We start from the raw sequence: 22,724 nt of genomic DNA on the forward strand, positions 1-22,724 counted from the left end.
GGAGCGTTTTAACCCATTCAGGCCGGGAACACATTTTGCTGTTTGGGAGGGGCTTACAGTACATGTACAGTATGTAGCAATTATTTGTTTTGTAGGCTGATTTCTGATTTAGCCCTATTCTATAGGTTAGGCCTAAATGTCATGTTGCACGTATGAACGAGAGCGTGAACGTAACAGTTTAAGGAAATGAAGGAATTGTTCATGATTCATTCTTGTGATTCGTTCTTATGAATCACTCATGAACGACACATTACTCACACACACACACACACACACTAGGGATGGGACGATAAGCGATACTATCGTATATCGTGATAAAAAACACTCACGATAATCGTATCGTGGAGATTTCATTTATCGTGATATCATCCTCCGTCACTGGGTTCAATTCATCTTTAGTTGAGCTGCATATCCGGTACCACTTTTCCCTCTAGAATTGGTAAAACGTACTTATAATATACGTACTTGATACAGTCTTTTTTTCACTCTCTATCAAATGTCTTTGCCAGAAAATAGCCGATCTACAAGCTAGATCTGCAATTTTTTTGGCAAAAGTTCCGCCCAAGGCTAATGGATTTTGATTATCGCGATAATACCATAAATCGTGTTTTCTTTTGTCACAATAATCGTGATATGAAATTTTCATATGGTCCCATCCCTAACACACGCACGCGTACACGCACACGCACACACACACACACACACACACACACACACACACACACACACACAGAGACACACACACACACACACACACACACACACACACACACACACAGTCTGCTTTACCTAATAAAGGCTTGTAGAGGTTGGTGAGCTTGGTGAAGGATGGGAAGAGGTGTGGAAGGTAGTACTTCTTGAACAGACTGAAGAGGAACCTGAAGCCAGAGTCCTGGTTCTCCTTGTTCTTCCATTCCAGACTGGACGCCTTGTGAGACACAAACAAAAACACAACACCATGAAGGTGACAGAGTACATGACTATGCCTCTCACAATTATGACATAATCACAATTATTATTATTATTTTACATAATCACAATTTTTTTGTCATAATCGTCATAATCGTTTTCATGTTGAAAAATGTTCATATATTTTCAAACATTTTAAAAAATAGTGGAAATGGCAGATCTACAAGCTCACAACGCGTCACGATGTGATGCACTGTGAGCTTGTAGAGAGCTTGTTGTGAGCTTGTAGATCGGCTATTTCCACTTTTTCAAGTATAATAAAGGTGTCAAATATGTCAGTCACTTCTTTGTATATTTAGGTTACGTGTCATATCTGCCATGTGCAACTTCAAAGCCTAAAAGCCAAACAGAAATGTAATTGTCAACGAAAAATACACAACTAAATCGTTAATCGCAATTATTTGAGTGACAATTAATCGTCATGTAAAATGTCATATCGTGACAGCCCTATTCATGACGTCGTCTAAAACTATGATGGAAAATGTTCTTCGACTACCTTTTTTTCTCACCGACGAAAACTAAATAAAAACTAAGTTATGATTTCATATATGAATAAAAACTAGACTAAAACGTTAGGGAGGGTCTAGTGGAGGAGAGATCCAGTTGTTTTAAAAGATACAGGATTTTATGTTTTGTAGTACTCAGTTACTTTACACCCCTGGTTCAAATGGACTGCCTCCCCTGGGTTTGTCATCACCAGAAGAACCCTGATCAACCACTTGAACTACAGATCCCCCAGGGGTCTATCCTTGCAAACAGCAGATATACAAGATCACAACGCACGCCGAAATGCTTGTAGATTGTCTAATTTAATCAAATCTTTATATATTATTACAAAATGCTCAGAATGGGAACAGTCAAGTTCAAGTGATTAACTGTGCTTTTGTGTGGGGGTTTACCTGGATGACCATGAACCTGAGCATGGTCTGGAGGATGTAGCAGGTCTGGTCGTCTGCCACCTTCTCCCCCACCACGGCGGGCACCAGGGGGGTGATCTCTTCAGGAACCACCTTGGCTGCTCAGAGGAGGTCGGGACACAAACATATATCGTTGCTGTCGAGCAGAAACCTCTTATCTGCATATTTTAACTTTGTTAAATTAATGCCCTACTTAATCATACTACAGCGTCACACAAAAACATCAAAAGTAGCAGATCTACAAGCTCGAAATGCAACTCAAAACAAGACAAGACAAGTGCCGCGTTTTTGTGCCTTTATTGATAGAACACTAGAGGTAGACAGGAAACAGACGCGGCACAATGTCAGGCATTAGAGCCTGTGTGCTACAGTATGTGCCTGGACCGCTAGGCCAGTGAACCTTTTATGTGCCGAGCTTCATATCTGGTACCATTTAAACCCTCATTGGGAAAACGGACCTGGAAATAACACAATTCACTCTCTGCCAAATTTCTTTGCCAAAACATTGCCGATCTACAAGCTCACAACCCGTTGTGAGCTTGTAGATCTGTTATTTTTTGGCAAATGTTCCCCAGGATAATGTATGTTGGGGATATTTTAATTATCGCGAAAATATCTTAAATATCTCTGGTCACAATAATCGTGATATGACATTTTCATATCGTCCCATCCCTAGTGTGTATTAACCACTTGAACCCTAACGTCCATATTCGGAGAACTTTAGCCAAAAATAGCAGATCTACAAGCTCACAACGCCTCGCGCTGCGAGGCGTTGTGAGCTTGTAGATCGGCTATTTTCGGGAAAGAGGTTTGGTGTATAGGGGAAAAAGAGCAAACTAATTAAGTACAGAGTGAAAGGTCAAGTTCATTAAGTATTGACGGTTCAAGTGGTTCTGATAACACAAATTGACATGAATCAAAAACACACTGATGATTGTGTTGTCAAATGATGAAACTATATGGAATCTGGGGGTCCTTGCTTCATCTCTCTCTCTCGGCTAAGGGGTCCTTGGCCTGAAAACGTTGAAGACCCCTGATGTATAGTATAAGTGCTCACCATCAGGAGGGTTGGAGAAGGGGTTATAGATGATGGTGTACAGTATGTACTACTATATATGATGTTGTGTATACAGTACAGTATGTAAATGTCTCACCATCAGGAGGGTTGGAGAAGGGGTTGTAGATGATGGTGTCCAGGGTGCAGGGTCCTCTGGAGGAGGGCACGGCAGGGAAGCCTGGCACCAGGCAGGCGAAGATGAGGAACTGCTCCTCCGCACAGTTGTCTCTCAATGCCTGGAGCCACAGCAGGAAGAGACGGATCCCCTCACAGCGGATCTGCACACACCACAAGGAGAGAGCACTGATTAAAATACTATTATTATTATTCTTTTTAACTCACTTAGCGCCGAGCGACTTTCGGGGCGACTAACTAATGATGGCGTTTAGTGCCGAGCGACTCGGAGCGACTTTTATATAAAAGCATTGTTTAAGCTTTTAATTTGGGTTGATAGACGGAGCGGAACGGTTAGCTTACCTTCGACTAGCATACAGATGAAAACCGTGGAAAAAAAAGGATACGATTATGACGTCACCTTTAAGCCATAGCTTCCTGTTTACGTAGGCCTCTGTTAGCCGCTAGGCTCAATGCAAACCATCCGACCCTCACGTAGCTTCACTAGGTCGGATTTTGATTCGGAAACTTTCTGTGTGGCATCTATATACGTTCCGATGCCCATACCAATGGTGGTTTGAGACGATCAAGCACGAATTGAGCAGTATTGAGCTCAAATGGCGGCCCGCGGCCTGTCCATTGAATGTCAATGGAGAGCATGTCATTGTACCATCCTGTTATGTCATGAACCTTGTTTTTTATTCTGACTTAACATGGGACCATGGAAAGTCTATGAGCTATGGCTCACTCTAGTGGTCATCTTGTGGCATCCGCAGGCACGTGTACCTGTTTATGTAATGTGATTTTGGGGATTCAATATAGCTATTTCCTGGCGTTATAAGCGCAGATTCATATTGAAATCTGGCTCGCTCGGCGCTAAGTGAGTTAAGACGTTTCTCTTTTTTTTTTAAGATTTTTTTTGGGGCTTTTATGCCTTTATTGATAGGACAGTAGACTGACAGGAAATGGGGGGAGAGACAGGGAGTGACATGCGGCAAAGGTTGTCCGGATCGGGAATCGAACCGGCTACGCCGTCAGACATCAATGCCTATGTGGTATGCGCCTGGACCAGTAGGCCAGCGGGCGCCCCAAAACACTAAGATTTTAATCATAATTTAATGTTAATGTTTAAAAAGGGTCCTTGGGAGGCTTCCAGGGGGTCCCCAGCAAAATGTGTTCATATAGCGTCGCAATCATTTAACCACTTTACCCATTTATATGGTTTCTTAAAAAGATATTAAAAAAATATCAAAAGTGTTTGGAACATTTTTTTATAATTTAGTTTTTTTTAACACAAATATTCTCTTCTGGGAGTCCCCGGCACCAAATATATTCAGATGGGGGGTCCGCGGCCAAACATGGGGGTTCTTAGCACGAAAAGGACCACTGAGAGGAGGCATTCTGAGACTCGTGATGGTGTGTGTGTGTGTGTGTGTGTGTGTGTGTGTGTGTGTGTGTGTGTGTGTGTGTGTGTGTGTGTGTGTGTGTGTGTGTGTGTGTGTGTGTTAGGGCATTCACCGAATATTCAAATATTCGAATATCAAAGTCACTATTCGACGTTGTTCACTGAAGTCGAATATTCGCATATTTTTATTTTTTTATTGTTTTCTCTTTAAAAAATCTATAGTATATAAAGCTTGGCTAGATAGGAAGTCATAAGAATGAGTTGTCAATGCCCCTGGTGGATGAATTTGTTAATGCTCTATACCAGGGCTTCTCAAACCTTTTTAGGCCGTGACCCCCAAAATAAACGTATTTGAACTGGGGACCCCCACCCTGACAAGCACTTGGAATTGTAGGTATTACATTTAATGTGAATAAGTTCCGCAGATAAATATTGTGAAAATAGCAGATCTACATGCTCACAACGCCTCACAACACGAGGCGTTGTGAGCATGTAGATCGGCTATTTTCACAATGTTAGCCTCTTGCTTACTTAATATTTGCCAGTTTGGCCAGTCCTGTCGAATATTCGAATACTTTGAGGTCGAATAATTCAAATACTAAAAATCACTATTCGTGAATACCCTAGTGTGTGTGTGTGTGTGTGTGTGTGTGTGTGTGTGTGTGTGTGTGTGTGTGTGTGTGTGTGTGTGTGTGTGTGTGTGCGTGCGTGCGTGCGTGCGTGCGTGCGTGCGTGCGTGCATGTCTGAGGGCGTCTGACTGGTACTTTAGCTGCACAAAGGAAAGGACACGTTCCTTTGTGTGTGGAGGAAGTGAAACAGCTCTCACCTTGAATGAGTTGCCAGTGTGCAAAACCTTTTTCAGAATAGAACCTGGAGGGAGAGAGAGAGAGAGAGAGAGAGAGAGAGAGAGAGAGAGAGAGAGAGAGAGACAGATGGAGAAGAAAGAAGTGATTCATTGTCAAAGACTTTCTTTACAAACCCTGACAGTACATCCATGACGCGCTGCCCTCCACCTGCTGTTAAGTGGACACCAAGGCAGATTGTACGCTCGTCATCTCCACTGAGGTATGTCTGTCGACCTTGACGGACAGACGCCGCGAAGAGTGGGCAGCCAAGACGGACGAGCAGTGTTGTTTTTGACAGCAGATTTTGATTTAGTTTTAGTCATAGTCTTTTTAATAAAATGTAATTTAGTTTTAGTCATGTTTTAGTCACCTGAAAAGCTTTAATTTTAGTCTAATTTTAGTCGACTAAATATCATAAGATTTTAGGTGACTAAATCTGGGAGGCTCTCTCCATTCCGACATGTCGCCACTCCGAAATTGACTTCTAATTGTCGAGGCGACACTCCCATGGGGGTTCGGTTTAGGGTTAGAGATAGGGTTAGTGTCGGAATGGAGACATGTCGGAAAGGAGACATGTCGGAGTGGCGAGATGCACTCACTAAATCTACAGTTGATTTAGTCAACTAAAATGTATTTTGGCAGGCCTTGATGGCATCGTAATGACTGATTTTACACTTGGTTGTGTGCTGAAAATAGCCGATCTACAAGCTCACAACGCGTCGCAGCGCGACGTGTTGTGAGCTTGTAGATCTGCTATTTTCAGCACGCAACGCCTGAGAGCAACCAAATATAAAATGACTCTCTTCAGCACTAGTCCCTCGCTAGTGGTTTATTTAGTTTTGATTTAGTTTTTGACAATGAAAACAACGCAGTCAACAAACATTTTTCGTCATAGTTTTTAGTCGACGAAATCAACACTGTGGACAAGCGGATCGGAAACAACGGCTGCTCGTTTGTTGGCCTGATAAAAATGGAAATCAATCGGCAGCGACGTGCGGCTGCGAAGCCCGGCCGTGTTTAGTTTAGTTGGCCGTAATCAAATGAGACATTGCTCTGATTGCTAAATGCCTTGGGTGTAACGTATGCGTGCGTGTGTGTCTGTGTGCGCGTGCGTGCGTGTGTGTGAGAGGGGGGGGGGGGGGGGGGCTCTTGCTCCGCTCTCATCAGGTTGAATCAATGATGTTCTGTGCTTCTTAAATGAAGGACAAATAAATGGATTCCCCGACTCTTCTTCCGAGAGAAGAGATTGGAAATGGGCAGGCAGAGGTGGACGCAAAGATCAATTTTCTTCGGTTTTGGGGTTAAAAGCCTGTCAAGTCGTTACTTTAAGGGGCCACTGAGCGAACTGTTCAACCATGATGGCTGTTGTCTATAATCTCGTCTGGAATTGTCGTTTGCTAGGAGTCCTCTGATGAGGGTATCTGTCATGAATCATTGACAAGCTTTCAGGAATGCTTACTGGCTGGAGAAGCCGTCAATATGTCAGACAGGAGTTTTTTCTGAAAGTTGTCTGCACGAGTTTAGCTGAAACCCAGGCTTACAGGCATCAAGTTTGAGCTGAGGTGTGAAAGTTTATACTAAAGCTGTGTCCAAAACCTGAAGCTATTTCCTCTATTCTAGTCGCTTTTATCGCATCGTGCAGGTCCACGTTGGTAAAATATCATGTCCCATTGGAATCAAGGCGAAACACCCGGAAAAAAGGAAGTCCCAACTCCAAACACTCAAAACATGTCCGTGTCTCCGGACGACATGAACTCTGATTGGCTGTCAGGACGCGATGGGTGGAGTGGGGGTGAAGCGAAGGTCGCTTCAGCTGGATTTTTCCAACGAGGAGGAGACCGTTCGCTTTCGGATTGTTCGCGCCGCGCTCGCTTGCGTGTCGTCTCGTCTTTGCATTCACTTTGTATGTAATCATGCCGCTCGAACCATCCAGGTTTGAACCCAGCTTCAGAGCACCGTAGTCCAGTACGGCTTTGGTGTGCGTGCGTGTTCATTTTGACAACTAAACTATGAAGAAAAACTTTCATTAACTATCTTTTTTCACAGATTTTGTCACAAATTAAAATCCAAATAAATACCAAATAGAAACTAAGCTATCATGACTAAAACTACGACCAACGCAGACGCGTTGTGAGCTTGTAGATCTGCTATTTTCGGTAGTCGAAATCAGGCAAATCAGGCGCTTCGACAAGGCGCCATCTAGGCATGCCAAAATAGATTTTAGTCGACTAGATTTAGAGTAAAAGTAAAACATTTCCAATGACTAAAATGAAATGGAATTTTATTCAAAACACTAATGTCCAAAAACTGAACACCGCCTTGAGCGTGTGCTGATTTGGGGACCAAGGGTTGATGGAATGGCGAACATATCAAGGGGGCTCCCCGGGGGGATCAATTCACCTTTTATTTGCCGAGCTGCATATCCGGTACCACTTAAACCCTCTATAATTGGTAAAAGGTACTTATAATATATGTACTTGATAGTCTTTTTTTCACTCTCTATCAAATGTCTTTGCCAAAAAATAGCTGATCTACAAGCTCACAACACACCGCAACGCGACACGTTGTGAGCTTGTAGATCGGATATTTTTTGGCAAATGTTCCGCCCCAGGATAATGGATGTTGATTATCGCGATAATATCGTAAATCACGATTTCTTTGGTCACAATAATCGTGATATGACATTTTCATATCATCCCATCCCTAGACAAGACCCGAGGGGAGGGTCAGTCCTGTGCACGCCGAATCTGAGGCGGAGGCGATTTTCTGCTGTGAAAACGGCTGACAAACATGACGGATTATAATTGGGGTTATTTGCTTCTTGCGAGGGCCTTTCCGCGCACGTGGGACCAAAAACCACGGCAGCATAATTCGATTACTAATTTGCATTTCAAATGAAGGACGCATTTGCATTTTCATTTACTCCCCCCCCCCGCCTCTCACCCTTCCCAGAGTAATTATTTTCTCCTCAACTGTGGATAGCTTGAGCATGATAGCTTTTCTTCACTTGATTTCAGAAGTTGCATGGAGGGGAACCGACTCGGCCTTGCTTGCAGTAGTTGCACTTACAGTAACACACAAGACACGGGACTTAATAGGTACAGTATGTATCATTAATGCAACGATCCCGGAAAGCCTATAGGTTGTTATACCTTTCAATCTGGGGAAGCAACTGTCATTTTAGATGTTGAAATGTATGTAGAAACATTCATTTTGTTTAAATTTTTTTGAAAATAATAAATAAATAAAATTGGGTTAGGAAGATTTAGAAGTATTTAAAATTGGCTTTAAAATTGGCTTTATGTTTTAATTTGTTTTAACACAATGTACTGCAATTACCTCTCTCTGTCAGGAGGGGGAGACAAAGAACCTTCAAATCATTGCTGTCGGCAGAAACCTCTGGGCCTGGAATTTCATCATTTTAGGGGCAAGGCCATTTTTTGAGGGCACAAAGGCCAAATGCCAGGGCACGAAGGCCATCAAATAAAACAAGATTTTAGTTCAATGAAAGAATTAATTGAATATAAGGGTTAAGGATGATTTTAAATTAATATGTAGACTATCTGCTGTGAAGAAGGACAAAAAAGTATTTGCCCTGCACAAATCAAAGATACTGGATTGGTTTAAAGATGGGGACTCAACAAAAGACACTGGTGTCTACATGACAAGAAAGAGACACTGGTGACTACACCGAGACAGAGGAGAAAGTGGTAGAGTCAGCTGGGGCATTAAGGCCTCAGGTCATGCCATGTTTTTAGGGGCACAAGGCCAAACTGAGGGGCAACGACGGCCTTCGTGGCCTCCATGAGATTCCTGCCCTGCTCTTATCTCCACATTTTAACTTTTTGTGTTCTTTCCTAAATTAACGTCCTACTTCATGATTGCACTACATGACAACAGCATTGCAAAAAAAAACATCAGAAATAGCAGATCCACAAGCTCTAAACGGGGCGGCGAAGCGACGCGTTTTGAGCTTGTAGATCGCGGCTACTTTTGATGCTTTTTTCATTTGAATCCTTGATAATTGTAACAGATTTGGACATACATGTATGAAGTTTCCACCCGACAGACTAAATGGTACCTTGGATCAGTGGAGCTGTTGGGGGGGGGGGGGGGGGGGGTACACTGTACATACGTACCTATACTGTGGAACTGCCATCGACTGTAGATTTTCTCTGGTAGAAGTTGTAGAATTTTCTGGACAAAAAACAAACAAACCAAGAAATGAGAATAGGGTTAGAAATAACGAAACTGAGAAACCAAAGAAGTGATGAACTATAATAAGATAATAGAGTCACACAAGATAGGAGACACAAGGAGAGTGTTAGGAGGATAACAAGGGGACGAGGCACGTGCACACATAGACATCAAAGGGGGCTTGAGCCCCTGCCCTTTTATCCGTCTGTAAAAAGTGCCCTCTCCAGACCATGAATGCAGTTTTTACTATGGTGAAAGAAATGCAAATGCCCCCTCTTTCCATGCCATACCTGAAGGCAGCATTTAAGAGAATTGCCTTGTCCAAACTCTCCTGAACTTGAATGCAGCATCGTACATTGAAAGAATCGCCCTCTCTGTGTGTGTGGACATCCATTCCGTACGCCACATCACCAGTATTGACTTGATTGATCATGAGTTCAGTGTGGTATCAATCAAGTACCGAAAATAGCAGACCCCCAAGCTCACATCATCATTTCGGCCACTAACATTTGACAATATGGCCAATGTTATTTTTATTTTATTTTAGAGGTATTAAAAGGGTCTTAAAAGTCCTTAAATTGTCACTTCAGAAATGTACAGATATCCTCTGTACACTTATACTGTATGTTGGTTTGTTTACTGTTGAGTGAGAAAACAACGTTTCACATTAAGCTAATCAACCGGGGGACCCCCCTGGGGGTCTCAACCCACAGGTTGAGAACCACGAGCTAAAACAACCGTTGTTCTTCTTCCCCTCTGATGTGTGTGCGCGTGAGTGCGTGCGTACGTGCGTGCGTGCGTGCGTGCGTACGTGCGTGCGTGCGTGCGTGCGTGCGTGCGTGCGTGCGTGCGTGCGTGCGTGCGTGCGTGCGTGCGTGCGTGCGTGCATGCGTGCGTGCGTGCGTGTGTGCGTACCACAGAGAAATGTCATCACCTCGCCAACCCGGCGGTTCACAACTCAATTAGAGCTGCGCTGACCTTTCTTTCAGCAGCCTATCATTATACCAGCAGTGAGGGATGGACGGGCAAACGTTAACTGCCAGCATTGGGACTGATGAGACAGCCTAGGCCAGGGGATGGTCAGTAGCCTGTGTGTGTGTGTGTGGTTAATGGTTAACCCATTTAGGCCTAGAATTATTGAATTCTTTAACCAGTGAAAAATAGCAGATATACAAGCTTATAGCGGCGAGCTTGTAGATCTGCTATTTTTGAAAAAGTCGTGAAAATGTGTGCAAATCTTTGAATATATGTATTTTCAAAGCAAACGTTTGTAACTCAAATGTTGCTTCTGGGGGGTGGGGTCCCTGGAACTAAATATTTTGAGATGGGGGTCCGTGGCCAAATAAATATCATTTTGGGGGTCCTTCACATGACAAGGTTTGAGAACCACTGACATAGTAGTCTCTCAAGAACAGACTAACTGAGCTCCAGTTAAGTGAAAAGGACCTTTTCTTTGACGATGGCTGGCCAGATTGCTGACATAGAAACATAGGTTTTTCAAAAAATCTTAGGAGGATTCAAAAGACACTTATAGAATCGGGTCAAAATTCAAATTTTCACGTTTTTTCAAAAATAGCAGATCTACAAGCTCGCAGCGCGGCACTCGGTGCCGCGCTGTGAGCTTGTATATCTGCTATTTTTAAATAGTTAAAGCATTCAATAATGATACACAATAATGTGTACCCGTTCAGAATGGCTTTAATGCGTTGCGAGCGTTTGATGCGCCACTTGTCTCGCAGGCTCATCAGACCCCCTCATCATTGACCCAATAAGACTCCATGATTGCAATTGGGAGGTCAAGCTCTGCCTGCTCTCTCTGTCTGCTCTCACTCGCGTGTGAAGCTCCGACAAAGCCCCGACGACTATCAAGAGGAGAGGATAGTAACCGTCCTCTGGCCAGCGGCCGCAGCAGAAGCAGCGGCGTGAAGGGACACTAAATCAGTTCTCGGTCGCAAACTTTTTCATGTCGAGGACCCCCAAAATTACATGTATTTGCCGCAGACCCCCATCTCAAAATATGTTGTTCCAGGGACGCCCTCAGAAGCAGAGATTTGAGTTACAAAAGTTTGCTTTGAAAAATATATATTGAAAAATGTGCACACATTTTCACAATTTTTTTCAAAAATAGCAGATCTACAAGCTCACAGCGCGGCACTCGGTGCCGCACTGTGAGCTTGTATATCTGCTATTTTTCAACAGTTAAAGCATTCAATAATTCTAGGCCTAAATGGGTTCATTTATACAACTCAAAAACAGCACCATCTATGAGGCAGTTTTTTTTGTGTGCGATGCCATCTTACGACGATTCAAGTGGCGTGAAGGGACACTCATCTCCCTCGCAGAGGAGAGAGAGAAATAGGAGACAGAAAACATGGAGGCAGAGAAAACACGAAAAAGAGAGATTGTGTGTGCGAGAGAGGGGGAGAGAGAGAGAGAGAGAGTGCCGTGAAGATTAAGTCCTCACCGGGCCAAAGATGTGAAGGGAATTGACTGCAGAGTGTGAGCGAGTCAGTGAGCGAGAAAGAGAGAGAGAGAGAGAGAGAGAGGGAAACAAGCAGTGACACTGGGAGCAGGGGCGTCACACCAAATTCTGGGCCCTGGGTACAAGGATTCACTGCGGGCCCCCCATGAATGTTAACTATTGAAAAATAGCAGATATACAAGCTCATAGCGCGGCTGCGAGCTTGTAGATTTGCTATTTTTGAAAAATTGTGAAAATGTGTGCAAGAAATCTGTTTCCACGTCAGTGGCGCTCAAACTTTTTCATGTCAAGGACCCCCAAAATGATATGTATTTGGCCACGGACCGTCGGACCCCCATCTCAAAATATTTAGTTCCAAGGACCCCCCCCCCCAGAAGCAAAATTTGAGTTACAAATGTCCGCTTAAAAAATACATATATTCAAAGATTTGCACACATTTTCACGACTTTTCAAAAAATAGCAGTATTTTTCAATAGCTAAAGTTACTAGGGCCCCTCCACCTTGGCCCCAGTAACTCAGTCCCACTTTCCCCCCCCCTTGTGACGCCCCTGACTGGGAGAGAGAGAGGTTCCATGGTCCACACATGCAGGGCACGTCTCCAAAGCCAGAGGGAGCGTGGTGGTGTCTGGGCTTAGTGGTCTGGGAGAAGAGGGAGTAACCACACCACATTATGCTGAGAGGAGCGCCACTGTGGTCCACAACTCATCTCCTGTTTGGAGTGCGGTGACAATGTGCTCCATCTGTCAACACTACCTCCCCCCCTCCCAACCAGGGGCGTCACAAGGGGGGGGGGGGAAGTGGGACTGAGTTACTAGGGCCCCAAGGTGGAGGGGGCCTTAATTATGTTATGCTTTAGCTATTGACAAATAGCAGATATACAAGCTCACAGCACGGCACTGCAAGCTTTTAGATCTGCTATTTTTGAAAAGTCGTGAAAACGTGTGCAAATCTTTGAATACATGTATTTTTAAGCAAACATTTGTAACTGAAAATTCGCTTCTATGAGGGTCCCTGGAACAAAATATTTTGAGATGGGCGGTCCGTGGCCAAATACATATCATTTTGGGGGTCCTTCACATGAAAAAGTTTGAGCACCGACTGACATATAGAAACATAGTTTTTTTTCCAAAAAACCTTAGAAGGATTTGAAACATTCAAAGACTTGCACACATTTTCACGATTTCTTTCAAAAATAGCAGATATACAAGCTTGCAGCGCGGCACTCGGTGCCGCGCTGCAAGCTTGTATATCTGCTATTTTCAATAGCGAAAGCACAGAATAATGCATAGTAATAGCGCGTTCCCAGTCGGGGGCTCCGCAGTGAATCCTTGTACCCGGGGCCCAGAATTTGGGGGGCGACACCCCTGCCCCCACCACTCCCCCCCCCCCCCCCCCCCCCCCCGCTTGTCCTCCGAGTTCTAAATCCCTGTCACTCAGACGACAGTAGCGCACAGAGGAGAAGACAGACGTCACTTATGGGGAGGACGACGACGACTGTCCGTCCGTCCGTCCGTCCTGCGCGACTCCTTTTCTCTGATCCGGGAGACGTGACGAGCCGTATCGCCCGCCGCCGCACCTCGCACACTGATCCCGACTAGGATTAATACCTCTATACCGGGAATGCATCTGTGTCACTCTGGATTTGAACCACTTTACCCATTATTTTGTGCTTTAAAACTATTCAAAAATAGCAGATATACAAGCTGCGAGCTTGTAGATCTGCTATTTTTGTAAAATCGTGAAAAAGTCTTTGAATATCTTTGACCCGATCTTTGACCAGACTTCTAAATCCTTCCTCTAAATCAGCGGTTCTCAAACCTTTTCACGTCAAGGAACCCCAAAATTACATTTATTTGGCCGCGGACCCCCATCTCAAAATATGTCGTTCCAGGGACCCCCCAGAAGCCGAGATTTGAGTTACAAAAGTTTGGCTTTGAAAATATATATTGAAAAATGTGCACACATTTTCACGACTTTAAAAAAATAGCAGATCTACAAGCTCGCAGCGCGGCACTCTGTGCCGCGCTGTGAGCTTGTATATCTGTTATTTTTCAATAGTTAAAGCATCTCGATAATTCTAGGCCTAAATCTTTGCAAATCTTGAATATTTATATGTTTTTAAAGCGAACATTTGTAATTCAAATCTTTCTTTCTCTGGGTCCCTGGAACAATATATTTTGAGATGCGGGGTCCGCGGTCAAATAAATATGATTCTCGGGGGTCCTTGACATGAAAGCTTTGAGCACCACAGTTGTTTTTTCAGAAAACCATTATGATTTAGAAGACATGGTTAGGTATTTTTCAGGTATAAATGGATTAATACATCTATACCGGTCTCTGTATATCCTCCCATCTCTCTCTCATTCTCTCTGGAGCCGTAGATACATTATTCTATGGGTGGTAACACAGCAGGGGGTGCCCGGCTGCCTATAAGCCTCTCTCTCTCTCTCTCTCTGCGCGTGCATTTGTGTGCAATAACACCTTCGCGTCTCTCTCCCCGTTCCTCCCGTGGCACGCCGAGGGAAGGAGAGAAGTGTTGAGGGGGGGGGGAGTGGTGGAGGGGAGGGGGGAGGGAGAGGTTCGAGAAGGAAGAAGAAGAGAGAGAGAGAGAGAGAGGCCGGGCTCAGGGTATAGACTCCCCGCTGAGACGGAACGTTTCTTTTTTTTTTCAGCGGAGTCTGAGGACGGGGAAAGGGTTGGCGGAGTTACTTCTTAATCTGGAGCTGTACTCCAGGCATAGAGATAGGGGCATTACTGCAGCCGCCGCTTGGGCCTCCCGACACATTTGCATGATCCACACTTAGATTTCCAGCCGCAGTTCTTCTCTCCCCGTCCCCGAACATGCTGCAGAATACACTTCTCCTAGAGGTGGTCCGCAAGGGCTTTCCAACCCCACGCCGACGTTACCTGGGTTTATACTTGGCCCGCGGCGGAAATAGGCGATCTACAAGCTCTGCGGCGCGGCGCGGCGAGCTTGTGGATCGTCTGTTTTCGCGACGCGGTGCACGGCTAAGTATAAATCAGGCTTTAACAGAGAGACAGACAGACGCATAGCGATGCTGGGTGCTGCTGCTGGCTTTGATATGACTTCAGGATGGTTTTGACAGCCGCGGTGGAACAACAATCTCTAAAATCCCCGGAGCTGCGGTGGCGTGCGGGCGTGCGGCTGCCGCGGTGCAGATTCAGGAGCCGCGGGCGATTTCAGAACGCACGGCACGACTTTTGGAAAAGACGAAGGACAAGACACAGATGGGTGCTGCTCAAAGCAGCCGCACTCTTCTTATCACGTGTGAAAAGTTTATGATAGCGGTTCGCTCGACGGAAAGTCAAATAGTGAAATGTTCTCCCTGAATCACAATCGTGTCGTGAATGAGAACCATTTTCCTCACAAGGCGCGTGTTTATTAAACCATAGGCCTGGTTGTCACCCTTTGTCTCTCTCTCCCCGTTTCCCCTCACTCTTCACTGTGATATCGAATAAAGGCAGAAAAGCCCCTAAACCAGAGGTCTTCAATGTTTTCAGGCCAAGGACCCCTTAGTTGAGAGAGAGAGGAAGCAGGGACCCCCACAACCTTTTCATAGATTCCATATAGTTTCATCGTTTGACAGCACAATCATCAGTTTATTTGGGATTCATGTCAATGTGTGTTTTCAGATATTTAACCACTTGAACCGTCAATACTTAAACTTGACTATACTTAAAACCGTCAATACTTAAAACTTTCACTCTGTACTCATCTGCTCATTTCCCCCTCTACACCAAAGCTTTGCCCGAAAATAGCTGATCTACAAGCTTTAACGCCTCGCAGCACGAGGCGTTGTGAGCTTGTAGATCTGCTATTTTTGTCTGAAGTTCTCCGAATATGGACACTAGGGTTCAAATTAGTTAATATAAAAAAGGAGAAAAAAAACTTTTTAATCACTCAAAGATTTGGAGGACCCCCTGTAGTAACTCTGAGTCGTAACCCCTGTTGAAGACCCATGCCATAAACTACAGAATAAAACAGAAGCTGACCCAGCATCTCAAACATAAAGAGGTTCAATCACCAAACACACACCAATGTTTGTATTTTGCTCTAATTGTTCAATGCTATTGTCTGAATTATTAGGTATTTCTTTGAATATCTTTCTATTACTTCTGTTGTTTGTCTATGCTTAATGTCATGTATTATGTAAAAAATAAAAAATAAAAAAATCAAATCCAGTTTTACTGACTGAAATGCCCTAGACCAGACGTCTTCAACAGGGGGTCCGCCACCCCAAGGGGGTCCGTACAGGTACTGCAGGGGGTCGGCCAAATTGTTGCTTGATTAAGAGAATAATTATTTATTTTCTTCAAAAATGTCCATTTGTCTTAAAATATTTTTAAAGCATTTTCCACATTTATGTTAAAAATAAACCACGATTCTGTCCATTTCTGTCCACATGATTACTGTGCAATTGACAGATTGTTGATAGTATTGACATTGGTGGTACCCTACTTGCCATACCACTTGTACATGTATGTTTAAAATAAAGTGGTAGGGGGTCCCTGCTCCATGTCCCCATCAGTTTGGGGGTCCCTGGCCTGAAAACGTTGAAGACCCCTGCCCTAGACTGAGACTAGGAATAAACCGAATTATGAAGTAATCATTCTTGGCCACAAGGTGGCAGCAGTAGAGCACAATGAAACCCATGCTTGTGTTTGTCTCATTCTCCATTCTTCATGTGAAACACAAACTGACAGGAGTTTGTTTCAAACATCTTGGATTTCTTTTTTTTACTGAAGTAGGAATTATTCAGCAAAAAGAGTGCTCATAGATCTGAAAATAATTCCAAAATACGCCTCATGTTTTGATCTCCTTTAAAATGTAAAATACATCTTCTCTTCCGGGGGTCCCTGGCACAAAATCTGTCCAGATGGGGGTCCGCGTCCAATCGTGTATCAATTTGGGGGTCCTCGACATGAAAAAAGAACCAGTATATTAGGACAATGGTTCTCAACCTGTGGGTCGGGACCCCCAGAGAGGTGTCTCCAAATGTTTTTGTTGGGTCCCCAGATGTTTAGCTATTATCCCTGCCAGCACGCCCAAATGGGTCCCATATGGACCCATATGTCCATTATTGTATTGCTACATTGTTTTCTCACTCGACAGTACTCAGACCAACATACAGTATAAGTGTATAGAGGGTATCTGCACATTTCTAAAGTGACACTTTAAGGACTTTTTAATACCTCTAAAATAACAAATTAAACATTGGCCAAATTGTCAAATATTAGAGGCAGAAATATTGAAAATAGCAGATCTACATGCTCAAAACGCCTCGCGTTGCGAGGCGTTGTGAGCATGTAGATCTGCCATTTTCACAATAGAACCGTGCTATACAAAATGTAATGCCTCAACGCTTAGTGCTCGTCAGGGCAATGGTTAAAACGCTCACAAACATGTAACCACCTATAAGCAAAGAGTTGATGCCTGTACGAATTAGTCAGTCAGGTTAGTCTTTCCAGTGTGGTTTTTAACTTCTTATTTCTGGCACTAGGCACTTTGTCGCACTAGGCACTCTGTTGCGCCAAGCACCTTGTTCTTGTTGTGTTGTTGTTTGCCCCGTATTGTTCTGTTCTTTGATTTTGTTTGTCTTGTTTTGTTTGGTGTCTTATGTTCTGAGGACAACGGATGAAAATTATCCTACACTGAGATCATAATGTATATATTCTTATGCAATATGTCAATATCTCTGTGTTCATGAACTGGTACTGTCCTGTCTAAATAAACACAATAAAGTAAAGGGTGTGAGGGTCCTCAATTAAAATATTATGTTGGGGGTCGCGGCCTGAAAAGATTGCGAACCAGTAAATTAGTAGATGGATGAGCTCACAAAGAGCAGCGCTATGAGGAGGATCTGAGGCCTCTGGAGTCTGGAGTGGACCACCCAGCCTCCAGCATACAGGTTGACATTCTATTATTCATGACCCGGCGTGGAACCGCTTACACACACACACACACACACAGACACACACACACACATACTGTATAGGCAGCACTTTAACGGTGTGTCATGGTTGCTGCATTTTAAACACACGTCAATCAATGACCACCGTTCCACTGTCTGTCTGTCTGTCTGTCTGTCTGTCTGTCTGTCTGTCTGTCTGTCTGTCTGTCTGTCCGTCAGCCCATGAACCGTGGCTAGAGGAGGCCTGTCAAAATTATTACGGACGGACGGACGGACGGACGGACAGACGGACGTTGTGCAAAACATAGTCTCCTGACCTCATGCCTTCGGCCTGGTGGAGACAAAAATGAAAATGTGATGTGTTTTAAATGATGTATTTTCAACACAATTCAAAAGTATAAATTGGACCTCATTCGATTGGTAGTTAACTTGTGGAAAGAGCAGTCCTGCTGACCAGCCTGTGATCATAATAAATAAATAAATACATTCCTCCACCATCCACTCATTCTTCTATCCATCTATTCCTTCATTTTGTGAACACGGTCATTTCTAGTACGTATAATACTCGGACATTCTCTCATGTCACTGCCTCATCTGACCAGGAAACAGACCTGTGGAACAAAGAGAGACATTTGCATGCTCATCTTATCTGTGTGCTGCAGGCCAGGCCAGACAGCATGTTGTGGTGTCTGGCACATTGACCAGCCCAGCCACAACTAACAACTACTGTACAACTAATTTCAGCTGCACAGTAGGTATGGCTGTCACAATTATTACATAATTGTCTAATCGCAATTATTTGAGGTAATCGCAATTATGTGTCATATCTTCCATGTGCAACTTCAAAGCCTAAAAGCCAAACAGAAAATAAATTGTCACTGACAAAAAAAAGAAGAATGTTAATCGCAATTATTTGAGTGATCGTAATCGTCATGTACAATGTCATTATCATAACAGCCCTATAGGGCCAGGGCCTGTTCTGTTCAGTGCTTTACATTTGGAACCGATGCACTAGACTTGCACTCGGTGCCGCGCTGTGTGCTTGTATATCTGCTATTTTTCAATGGTTAAAGCACAAAATGGGAGTGAATCCTTGCACTCAGGGCCCAGAATGCCACCGATGCCTGTTCAGACAACCAGAGCGGGCCGGTTGTGGAGAACTGACGGTCCGATCGGCGTCTCTCACTCTACGCACTACACTTGAATCAAGGGTCCTCGCCAGGAGTGTCAAGTTTGAAAGGTTTTAAGAACACACATCCATACATGCAAACATGCTGTATTTACACAATGTACTTGTCTTACATACTGTACATGTGTTGAATTTACAGATTTATTGCGACCGAAGGTCGCAGTGCCAGTTAACCATGAGAAATGGCACAGCTTGTCTGCGTGTAGGCGTGTGTGTACACATTTTTACTGTCAATGGGGGGTAGGTTTCCTTGACACATCACTGTGACATCACAGGTTATATCACAGGTGACATCACCTATGTAAAAGTCCATACTGTATATGGGTATTCCCCAGGTCCCTTTTATGCCCATATATGAAGATCCCTGATGTCATCGATATATATCACTGGCCAGATGGCCAAGACATGGCCCATACTGTATCTGTGTGTCTGGTTCAGATAGGGATCTCCATGTATGGGCATAAAAGATATTGTATGTTGTGATGTCATGGGAACCACTCTAACAGAATCCTTTTTATGCCCATATATGGAGACCCCTGATGTCATCAATATTAAGCCCATATCTAACAGGACTTCATATGGAGGAAGACAGCCCATATCTGTGCAGCTGGATCAGACAAGGATCTCCATGGGCATGAAAGGGATGTACTATATAGAGTACATGGATCTCCATATATGGGTAACTGGTCCGATATACATCACTGGCCAGATGGCCAAGAATTGGCTGCCCTGAGGAGTCTTACTAGTTGTTATTTATTTAATATTAACGCATTTTGGGCAGGAACCCCTTTTGGTGTTTTTACCCTTCAGGACGGGAACTGCTTTTGGGGTTCTTGTTGCTATGTAGTATATACATATAGCAACATCGTGTTTTTGTAATATTTTCAGAAAGGTCATGATTTAGAAGGCGTTTTTAGAATCGCCCTCAGTCCTAAATGGGTTAAATACTGTAGGAGCCTGAGCTGGAGTAGAGCAGACGAACAAGGAGACACTCTCTACCAAGAGCAGACTGATAGAAAAAAAACTAAACTAAACGACAACCTTGTCACATGACAACAAGTCCCAGAGACACATGACGAGAAGTCCCAGCTCTGTTAAAAGTCAGGTGACCTTGTACGACCTTCTGTGTTTACCGCGGAGCTTCAACGACCTAGTTAACTCCTGTCCATGTCGTTGGCAGGGGCGTCACAAGGGGGGGGAAACAGTGGGACTGAGTTACTAGGTTCCAAGGTGGAGGGGCCTTCATTATTTTACACTTTAGCTATTGAAAAATAGCAGATACACAAGCTCACAGCGCGGCATCGAGTGCCGCACTGCGAGCTTGTAGATCTGCTATTTTTGAATTGTCGTGAGAATATATGTATTTTTTAAGCGAACATTTGTAACTAAAATTTTGCTTCTGTCCCTCTGTCCCTCCCTGGAACTAAATATTTTGAGATGGGGGTCCGTGGCCAAATACATAATCATTTTGGGGGTCCTTCACATGAAAAGGTTTGAGCACCACTGACATGGAAACATAGGTTTTTCAAAAAACTAGACTTGCACTCGGTGCCGCGCTGTGTGCTCGTATATCTGCTATTTTTCAATGGCTAAAGCACAAAATGTGAGGGAATCCTTGCACCCAGGGCCCAGAATTCGGTGCGACGCGCCTGGTCGTTGGCACAGAGGTTGTGTGACGGGTCACATCTCTGAGTCTGCACAAAACCCCGTCCTCTTCCCTAGCCCCCCCGCCGCCCTCCCCTAGCCCCCCGCCCCCCTCCCCCCATCTCTTTCCAGGATGTGACCTCGCCACAACCTCGGCTGTCTGTCACCCTGTCGTTCCTGACTCAGCGTTCTGCACTTCCAGACCCCTCTGTCAGCAGTGCAGTAAAGTAACTAAGTACGTTTACTTAAGCACTGCACTTAAGTATAATTTTTTTGTTATTGCAACCGAAGGTCGCAGTTTACCATGAGAAATGTCACAGCTTGTCCGCGTGTAGACGGTCGTGTACACATTTTTACAGTGGGTCTGCCGCTCTGACATCATGCTCTGATGTCACTGTGATGTCCGGCACATCTTGTCCACGTATCCGTGTATCTCTGAAGGTCACGCCTGACACTGTGGTTCCCCTGACACATCACTGTGACATCACACAGGTGATATCACAGGTGACATCACCTATGTAAAAGTCCATATTGGGTATTCCCCAGAATCCCTTTTATGCCCATATATGAAGATCTCTGGTGTCATCGATATATATATCACTGGCCAGATGGCCAAGACATGGCCCATATCTGTGTGGCTGGTTCAGATAGGGATCTCCATGTATGGGCATAAAAGATATTGTATGTTGTGATTTCATGGGAACCACTCTAACATAATCCCTTTTATGCCCATATTATATGGAGATCCCTGATGTCATCAAAATTAAGCCCATATCTAACAGGACTTCACATGGGAATGCCCATATATGGAGGAAGATAGCCCATATCTGTGGGGCTGGTTCAGACAGGGATCTCCATGTATGGGCATAAAAGGGATGTACTTACTATACAGTACATGTGGATCTACATATATGGGTAACTGGTCCGATATACATCACTGGTCAGAGGGCCAAGAATTGGTCCTTTAGGGCAAGATCGCATGTCGCCCTGAGGCGTCTTACTAGTTTGTAAGCTGTAAGTATGACGCGGTGTCTGAAAATCTGTTGTTTTCATCAAGTGCTACGGTCAAACAACTGAAAAATATAAGAGTCAACCTTGAGCAAACACTGAATCCCAACACTGCTCTACACATGAAGCTATATTTATACCTCTTCCTTTGCCAAAGATAATTGATCTACAAGCTCACACAATGCGTTCAGTTCTTTTAGGCAAACAATACCGCTGTAAAATAGGCTTGAGGGCAACCAGTGAAACGACCATTTCCCTCTGAGATCGATCGTCACAAAACCTACAGGCGAACACGGTTCGTCCACTAAGCATTTAGGTCACACAGTGCAGGTTTTAGGTCAGGTTGCTCAGGGTCAGAGCATGGATGGACTCAATTCAGGGACAATGACAATACCCTCCTGCACACGCACACACACACACACACACACACACACACACACACACACACACACACACACACACACACACACACACACACACACACACACACACACACACAGAGTCCTGTCACGATTACTACATTATCATCGAATTCATCGATCATCGCAATTATTTGAGATAATCACAATTATTTTTCACAGTTGTCATTTCCATGTTGAAAGGTTCATTGTAGCAAGTAACACAGTACACTTTTTCAAAAACAGTGGAAATGTCAGTAAGTATGATTAAGTAAAATGTCATAATCGTTGACAGCCCTACACACACACACATGCAGGACAAAGCGTCTGAAGAAGGATGCAGATTGAGAGAACAAAGACAGTGTAAAGTGCCTTTACTTAAGTACTGTACTCAAGTACAATTTTGAGCCATTTGAAAATAGACGATCTATAAGCTCACAAAGCTGCTTGCAGATCTGCTATTTTCTAAAATATTTTTTGTACATTTGAAAACTTCAAATAGGACATTCTCCTTAAAGGAGTAGTTCACCCCCAAAATGATTTTTTTTTCTATTGATTAGTCACG

General features: G+C 44.0%; 1 protein-coding gene across 1 annotated transcript in view; it reads right to left on the minus strand.

The window, feature by feature from the left end:
* The window catches only part of ralgapa2 (Ral GTPase activating protein catalytic subunit alpha 2), a gene marked incomplete at its 3' end in the record, with an annotated part of 559,582 nt that overhangs the window by 190,226 nt on the left and 346,632 nt on the right, over positions 1-22,724 (minus strand). Inside the window, exons 5-9 of the mRNA XM_080751315.1 lie at positions 9,448-9,505; positions 5,290-5,333; positions 3,041-3,221; positions 1,869-1,984; positions 790-928 (exon numbers count right to left, since the gene is read on the minus strand). Of these exons, the coding sequence (XP_080607441.1) occupies positions 790-928; positions 1,869-1,984; positions 3,041-3,221; positions 5,290-5,333; positions 9,448-9,505 (538 nt within the window). The remainder of the gene's footprint in view (positions 1-789; positions 929-1,868; positions 1,985-3,040; positions 3,222-5,289; positions 5,334-9,447; positions 9,506-22,724) is intronic.

This window comes from Nannobrachium achirus (genome assembly GCF_963921795.1).
Source record: "Nannobrachium achirus genome assembly, chromosome: 20".
NCBI lineage: Eukaryota > Metazoa > Chordata > Actinopteri > Myctophiformes > Myctophidae > Nannobrachium > Nannobrachium achirus.